The following is an 8,657-nucleotide window of genomic DNA, read 5'->3' as shown; positions in this document are numbered from 1 at the left end:
CAGAGGGAAGATGACTGGCCCTTCAGCTTTCCCTGCTCCAAGTGTGTGTGGAAAGGGGTAACAGTGTTTCTTCCACAGATTCTTCCTCTTTTGTTTAGGTGCATTATAGCCATAAAAGAAAAGGAGTGGAGTGGAGATGAGACACAGAGTAAAATAGAAAGAAAACAGTCTCAGGAAAAAATCAAGTCTGTTTGCAGACAACCTTTGAGGCTGTTTAGGATTCTGTTGTATGAAAAAGCTAGTTATCAATAACACCAGCTGCTTTGAAATGGTCAATACATTGAAACATGTCACTTTTTGAAAGACAGCATACCAAGGTCTTGATCACTAGTGGAATATCTAGAGGAAAATATTCACTCTTCCTTTAAACTGTTTGGGAACACAGACACACCTATTCTGCTTGGGCCACTCCCTTTAATACTGTTCAACCCAGGAAATTCTAGGAGTGGAGCCATAGAGTGAGCACCTCTGAAGGCTCTCACTTGTTCCTCCAGCTTGTCATCTGTCCTCTGGGAGGCTGTAGCTTTTGAGGTCCAGAAACAGTACTGCTTGAGAGCACAAATGGAACTAGAAATACATCAGAGCTCTGCAAACGGCAAAGGTTTGTCCTGGACTATAGCTCTGCTATGTAAATCTCTGTTGGTAAATAACATAGGTTAAACCTTCCACAGGACATTGGTTCTTGGATTTACAGAAGGAAATCAGGCTGAGGAACTTCTGTCGACTGAAATTGGGATCTTTCTGATAAAGCAATTTCTTTATTTCAGTTTGTTTTTCTTTAATGGTTTAACAGTTAAACACCTTTCCAACCTGGTGTGTTTTATGAACAGTGGACTTTGTTTCCTGGCTGAACAGCATGTGCATGCACCCATGTGTTATTCCCCTGGACTGGATTTCTTAATAGAGGGAGCAGCACATAACCCAGTGGAATTAAACATGCTTGTTATCCAGCTCCATGTGTATTTTTGTAAGAGAGAATTCACTGCTCTGTTTTGCAGTTTTCTGTCTTCTAGGTAAAGATGATGACAACATACTTTTGCTGTGGGGTGGGTTCTGTTAAAAAAGAGGTTTTAGAGTTATGTAGTGGAAGGTGGCATAAGAGTTCTGAGTCTTGCTAATTAACGCTTTGAGTGAAAAGCTGATAACAGATCCATGTTAGGGTGCTTCTGAGGGCAGATTTCTTTGGTGTTTAACCTGGAGAAGCCTTGTTGTGCAATCTGTGACTTACTGTCTGAGCACACCTACGGGTTCTTGGCTGTCCTGCAGCCGCCTGTCACAGGCAGGCAGCAGGGAGGGGTGTTCAGCGGCTGTGGCTGGTGAGCAGTGCCTTTCCCTTTTCCCCGGGCTCAGAGGTGCTGCAGGAATGACTGTGCAGCACAGGATGCCAGTGTGTAGCACCTGCAAGGAGCTACCAGGAGGGGAGACTCGAAGCACTTTGCTTCTACACACCAAAAGCACATTCAGCACAGTTTTGGTGGTGAGTTCCAACAAAGTGATACAAAGTGAATACTCTTTGCATCCAAGAGACATGCAAATCTTAGTTTGCTTAGTAAACATTTCTCTTTTTTTATACCACAATCTTAGATAAAGGCAGGGGAAGAAGCATAAGTATAAAAGATATATTTAGCTTTCTTGGTAACTCAAGTGTGGGTAGTTGCTTTCTCTGTTATGCTTGGACAGATAGATAAACCCTTGGGGTACCCATCTGATTTCAGGGGTTGGAGGTGGAAGAAGTAAAGTCCTATGTTTTTCTTTGCATTGTCTAATCCAATATTTGTCTCTTAAAAATAATGTCTGACAGATTCATCTGTCTTTATGAGTCTGGAGATTAAAATATGTACAGGTAGACAGATTAAAGAACTGTGTACACATCTTTATGAAAAGTATCACCTTACCTTAAAAAAAAACCAGAAAAACATAACCCAAACATTCTACCAACTGTTTATAACAATATTTCTATTGCTAGTTAGTCTTTGTAGGCCAAACACTTAACCTAATGTTGAACTAGGTATAACGGTCCTATTTCTTCTGCTTCTCCCAAAGTGTGCTGAAGTAGGTGCTCAAAATTACTTATTTTTCTTTCCTTATTTCTTTATTTTATTTTAAATGCTGTTTTTTATTTATTACATGAATATAAATTAATCTCCACAGAGTACAATTGAATAGCATTTGGTTTAAATCAGCTGTTTCTGTATATTCAGATATGTGGCACTTGAGGACATGGTTAGTGCTGAACTTGGCAATGATGGGTTTAATGGTTGGACTCCATGATTTTAGAAGTCTTTTCCAACCTGAAGGATTCTATGTTTCTCTGATTCTGTGATATTCTTGTGATGTGAGAGATGACCATATCGTGTGAACGCACTGATCAAATGAACATTTGTCCTCAAGTCCTGTGGGTATTCATTATGGAGTGATTAGGCTGAATATCTGTTTCTCCATTCCTGACCAGATACACTGAGAACTGGGGAAGTCTTGCTTGTATCTCTGCCTGCTTTGGTTGGTCCTGGTGACTTCTTAGGTGGGTATGGAAATCTCTTCTCACTGTTGGGTCCTAGTGGACAAACTCCTGGCTGCCACGCTGAGAAAGCACAGGAGAAATGATTGATTACTTCTCCCTGCTACTCTGTAGGTTTTTGCACTTTCTCTTCCCTAATGTTAGGAGGGAGTTGAGAATCAAACCATCTTGAAATATAATACATATATATGTAGAGATAATTGTTTGTCATTTCATTAAAGCGGGTAATGAAATGTTTTACTTTCATTTTTAATCCATTTCAGGTGCTGGTTTTCTCATTCTAGAAAAATGATCCACTAATGCTTTTTGTCAGCTGTCTATTTTAAGGTGGAAGGCCTGACCTCATTCTGATGATAACCCAGTAGGCAGCTGGAGAACTGAAATTCTTTACTTACTCAGAATGAACCACTACAAAATAAGGCATTATCTTATAATTCATTCCTAGTTAAAAAGAAAGTAACTGGAAGCTGCCAGCTAATTTCAGTCTGAAAATATGCACAACGTATGTTTAGAACATAAGGTTTTCTTCTGATAAATGCTGTGGTGGTCAGCACCTGCTTTAACTGATTCATCTGAAAATTTTGCACAGTGCTGGTAGAAATAGTTCATCAATCAGTTTTTGTTCACACAGCCTGACAGTTTGGCTGGCTTGCCTACTTTCTTTAATTGTTGTTGTTTTGCTATTCTTCATTGCAGAACTATTCCTAAATCAAACCAGAACGAAACTCTGACCACAAAAAAATTAAAGATGACTAGAGAGTGTTAATACCAGGGGAATTTTGAAGCTGAATTCATGGAAAAGGGATTTTTTTCTTGGTCGTTGATTTGTGTCAGTGGTAAATCTGTGTTTTAAACAAATACCACAGTGGTAACGTCAACACAAATAAAAGGAAACTAAGTTTTGCTTTAGACTGAGGGAGTGTTTACGCTGAAAAAACCCAAACAAACTAACCTCCTAATATGTACTATTAAGAGTTGTTTGCATTCTACATAAACTGAAGAACCAGGCCTCTCATGGTGAAGCAACTGTCTAGATGCAACATTTAATATATTTTAAGTAACAAGAAGTACAGAGACTCCATGATGATGACTAAGAATGCAGCAGAAGATCCTCCCTCAAAGATGGCCAGGGCCATCTTGACTTTACACTATGTTCTAGTTACAGTTAATTTAAAACTAATTAAAATCCCACACTTGTGTTTAAAGTTCACTAGCTGGAAAAACTACTTTTCTTAGTAACCCATGACACACATAACCTTACAAGAAAAATTAACGTCAATAGATGTCATTTGGTCAAGTAATGTCAGGATAAAATCAAGAAATTCTTGCTGAAGAAATACTACTGTAAATCATTGCTGCAAATACAATAGGTTAAATGTCAGTCAAGTAGTCAATGTAGTGGTCTTAGATTCTTTTTAGCTACTCCATTTGATTCATTCCCCATTCCTGTAGTTTGTGATACCACTGGAATGATTTTTCCCACTGTTGTAAGACCTTATCTCCTACCTTCTCTTCTAAAATTGTAGAGGGCTAGATCGTGAGTGCCCTCCACTTCCTCTACAGGATCAAGATTTAGTGCTATCTTTGAATAACTCTGATGGGATTTGATAGGCATGGCTTCACAACATCGGACATGTCAGGGAAATATCATAAGATAAGGCTTGTCCTGTGTTGAGTGGCACTGGTAAAGAACAAACCCAGCTATACCTGTTGTCAAATCAAGAACATGTGTCTCCTCTTTAATGTCCTGTCAGCTTTGGAAGTTTGCTGTGTTTCTCTGGCTGTTGCTTTTCCTGATGGTGCCAGATTACAGCACTTATTTGAGTAGATTCCAGTAAACTATCAATAAAAAACAAGCAAACTGTTTCTATGACCACAGAATATCCAGGGGGAACAAAACCTCTCTTTATCAAATACTAGTTGGTACATGGTATGTTATATGCAATTTCCTGCCATTCATAGATTGAAACAAATTCCAAGTGTTTTGTCTGCCCCACCAATGCATTTTCAGATGTGACTATACCTCATTTTTGCCTGTGCAGAATGTGATCCCTGTGTGAGAAGTGAGCTGTTCATAGAGTCATAATTTTGCTTAACTGACAGTTTCTTAGTTTTTAACATGGCTCTTTTGAGCACTTGTGTGTGTGTGTGTGTGCAGCTGATTTAACCATAAGATAGTGCTGACCACGAGAGGAAGGGTTCAGCAGTGCTGTAGGATTTATTTAATTAGAAGACAAAGGTTAGCCAACACAGCATATTTAAAGCTGCTTTTATTAGGAATGTTGGCAGTGAATGAAGTAATCTGATGTCATTTTTGGCATCCTGTAGTAGTGCCATGCTTTCCACTGTATAGAAAGGTAACCTCCTATTCTTAGTTGTGATGGACATTGACAAAAAGTTTGTACTGGCTTCTGGTAGGGGCTTAAATTAGTCCTTGTAGTACAAAGAAAGAATCTCTTTTAAAGCTTCATTGAAGCTAGGAGAGGGCAGTGTGACTGCAGAAGTTATCCTTTTAGAGTTATGCCATGCTCTGAGAATGGCTACGATGTTGGAGACATCGTGAATTGGATGCAGCAAGAGAAATACTTAATTCTTATGGTCATGTGTGCTGGTACTACATCTACAGCAGAAGATCTTCTGTTAGGAAAGAAGGGGTAATGTCAGCCTAAGATGTTCAGGTAGCCCTGCAGTGATGTGGAGACTTTCTTCTTGTATAATTCTTTGTTCAGCATTTCGGTAAAGTTACTGTGCATATTTTTGTAATTATGTGACGTGTCAGAAGGGAGTATAATAATATGCAGTTTATTTCAATACATAACAAATGAAGTGGTGCTTTCTTTGATGCCATGCTTGTAACACATCATTCTTTACAAGGGTACAGGAAATAAATAAAGCTTTCAACTTTGATCTCTTTGCTTCCCAATGTATTTCTGTCTCGGTTCCTATGAAGTCTACATTGTGAAGAGAATGTTACAAGCAGTTTCTCCTTTTAGCTGGAAGAAAAATGTCAAAGTTCAAGAAAGGAAAAGTAAAGAAAAAAAAGTATGATTAAAGGAATTACAGTTATCTTGAAAGTCTTTGCTCTGTTTAAATAAAAGACACCTAAGCATTGCTGAGGAATAGAAAAAAAGCTTCCTACTGAAGATCTGAAGGACTACCAGCTTCTGGCAGGATCCTTTTGGCTAATTGCTCCCCAGAGTGGCTTAGGCATCTCTTTGACTTCTAGCATAGAGCTCAGCCCCACGGAAATTGTGGGATTATTTATAAGCTTTAAGATAGGCAAGCACTTAAATTGTGTTGTGGAGTCAATTGTTCAATCATACAGAGTCTTGGGGGTGCAGCAGTTTTTATATTTATATTTCATATAGCTTTCACTATATCCTGCCTATGAGATTGCTTCAGTTGTCAGCAATTGCAGTTGTTTTTTTTCCCACATATAAGTAAAAAGGATTGGTTTTGCTGTAAGAATACACAGTACAGTGTTCTTGACATTGTAGATCAATAGATTAGCCTTGTGCTGCCAGGAAATAAAATGCTGAGCCACCTCATCTTGTAATAATGCAATAGACAGATCCATTAATGCACACACTGTTATTTTATGTCTGAAAATAGATGTGAAGAGAGATTATTTTTTTTTCCATGACTACTCTGAAATAAACATTGGAATTGATAAAGTAAGGTAAATAGCTTTTGTCATAACCTGATAACTCTTCTAGTCACAGCAACCATGGTAGTAGGATTTTGCTTGTTTGGGGAAGAATAACTAAAAATGGAATTTTCAGATGCAAGAAGATGTACAGAATTAACTCTTTGCCTTACCTGATAACCTGATTTTCCATGGAAAATGAGCACTTTTAGTGTTAAATAAGGGCTGCAATCTATTGGAAAATCGTTGAGAAATATGGTAATGAAGTTGTAAGGTAATGGAGATCAAGGAGAAGTACTCAGCTATGCTTTACATGACCTCTTTTTTAATGCTGACCAGCGAGTTCCTGGTGTTATTATCTGTGGTACTTCTATAGTTTCCATTATCACAGAATCTGAAAACTTCAGTCTTTAATGTACCTATTGTTACAAATCCCTTGTGAGGGGGGAAAGTGATAGGGGGAAACACAATGAAAGAGATTAAGGGAATGGCTTAGGGATGAACAGCAAGTCTGTGAGAGAGCAGAGACAGCATGTTTCTCAAATCCCATGTTAAGGCTTGGAGAGGTAGTAGACAGTACTTTGCTAACTGACATTATTGTTTTGAGGTGGGTTTTTTTTTTCCCTAACATCATTTGAGTATTTCATTTGGTGATTGATTTTCTGTGTACAATTTCAGCCCAGTTAATAATTTCATGTGAAGGTAAATGGCTCTCTCTTTTGTCTGAGAAAAAGATGATTAGATGTAACCTCAAGCATATTGTTTAGATATCTTTGTTTGTTTAATCCTTCTGCTCACTGTTTCACTGGAGGATAAACTTGGTGGTTGTTGGGATTTAGGGAAGTGAGTCAGATTCAGTTTCTGACCGTACAGCAAAGGGGAAAGCATTCCCAAGAGCTTGTTATGCTGCCTGTCCAGGGTTACAATGCACTGCAAAGCTGGGCTTTGTTATCAAAGGCTCATGTGCCATGGAAGTTATCATACATAGTTGATAACAGGAAGCTGAGCACAATGCTTTAATTCAGCTGAAAGATTTTGCAAATGTCATCAGTTGGGAAAGGAAGTTGTCACTGCATGGTTGTGGGGGGGGGAAACAGTTTTCTCAAACCATGACAATGGTCTTAGTTAAATCTGAGAAATGCAGTTGTGTTTTCTCTTGTGTTTTTTCTTGGTTACGAATTGTAACAGGAGAATAAAAGCAAAGCGATGTTTCATGTATGTTTTTGAATAAATACCAAGAAACCAGTACATAAAATAACATTTTTTTCTTATTTCTGAATTAGTTTAACCAAAGAGTTTGTGCATGCAAGTCTTGCTGTTGATGTATAAACCCGGGCTTCAGTTTGCAGTGTGCCACCTTGGGAGATCCCCAGATGTTTTTACAAAGAGTTGAAGTTTAACTCAGTGTACAACAATACAAATGTAACTTCACCCTATTCAGGCTTGAACTTGTCCTTTCCCTTAGACTTCCAAGGACTTCATCAACTTGACAGACTTTGTAACATTTCTTCACTACTGTGCTTCACGTGTGTGTGCTGCTGAAACCGGTGTTTTGGATGGAATTTGGCTAATGATTACTCAAAGGTCAGTTATAATAGCAATGGAGAAAAAATTCGATGTGGCAGCTTGGTAACAAGCCTGTGTGGGAGACTCCTGCTTGATTGTGTTGCTCAGCTGAGTTATAACACAAACCGTTCTGCCTTTGATATCACTTTAACCTGAGTTAGCCCTTCTCAGTGAGCCACTCTGGTTTTTTGTCAGTACAGAGATGCCTTGTAACTTTGTGGTCTTTGTGTTCCTCCTGCCATAAGCAGTAGTATGGCTTACTTTGTAGAACCTTACTTGGGTTTAAACCAGCAAACCAACTTGGTAGAGACCGGCGGACAGTAGAATTCCTACCTCTTATGCTTTTGTAGACAATAAATTGTTGAAGTATTATTAAATACTAATAACTAGGCTTTTCAATCTGTTCTGAATAAAATTTGCATCTAGATGAACTAGCACAGATCTCTCTTTAAAGTGTCTGCTTAGTAGTAACAGTGCTTAATGTGGCTATCAGCAGTCATTATATGATCTCTACTGAATGTTTTTTCAGGAGTGGTTATGGTCTAAGTAAGGAAGCAGCAAGTGTCAAGTGAATGGACAAAAAACAAGTGTAGTGAACAAGGAGCATATTTCCTTGTGAGGAACACCTGTTCCTCCCTGGTAATCATCACCCGAGTCAAGCCAAAACCATTCTGCAAGTGTTTAGCTAAGTAGATCTCATTGATGATGTGATTAGTACTGGATTTTTTAGGCAAGCAGAACAGAGATAGGTATGTGTGGCCACTGCAGCTGGCTGGCAGCAGAACTGCTGAGTCAGTTCTTGTGTATTTTCTTCTCAACCAAGATAACAACAAGACTAGATGGGCCTCATGCTCCAGTGAGTGAGCTGAGAAAATACCCTCTTCCTGTTGCTCCTGGCTGTGGTGCCTTAGTTCTTCTGAAATATGC

The 8,657-nt window shown here is 38.7% G+C and overlaps 1 protein-coding gene across 1 annotated transcript in view; it reads left to right on the top strand.

The window, feature by feature from the left end:
- The first annotated feature begins 444 nt into the window (after positions 1-444).
- ABLIM1 (actin binding LIM protein 1) overlaps positions 445-8,657 on the top strand; it is a 146,325-nt gene continuing 138,112 nt past the window's right edge. Inside the window, exons 1-2 of the mRNA XM_025894798.2 lie at positions 445-601; positions 2,453-2,521. Of these exons, the coding sequence (XP_025750583.1) occupies positions 562-601; positions 2,453-2,521 (109 nt within the window). The 5' untranslated portion in view covers positions 445-561. The remainder of the gene's footprint in view (positions 602-2,452; positions 2,522-8,657) is intronic.

The sequence above is a fragment of the Manacus vitellinus genome, unplaced genomic scaffold (genome assembly GCF_001715985.3).
Source record: "Manacus vitellinus isolate BGI_N305 unplaced genomic scaffold, ASM171598v3 scaffold_15_pilon, whole genome shotgun sequence".
Lineage (NCBI taxonomy): Eukaryota > Metazoa > Chordata > Aves > Passeriformes > Pipridae > Manacus > Manacus vitellinus.
The sequence above is the reverse complement of the archived record's forward strand: the minus strand, read 5'-3'. Positions and strand labels throughout refer to the sequence as shown.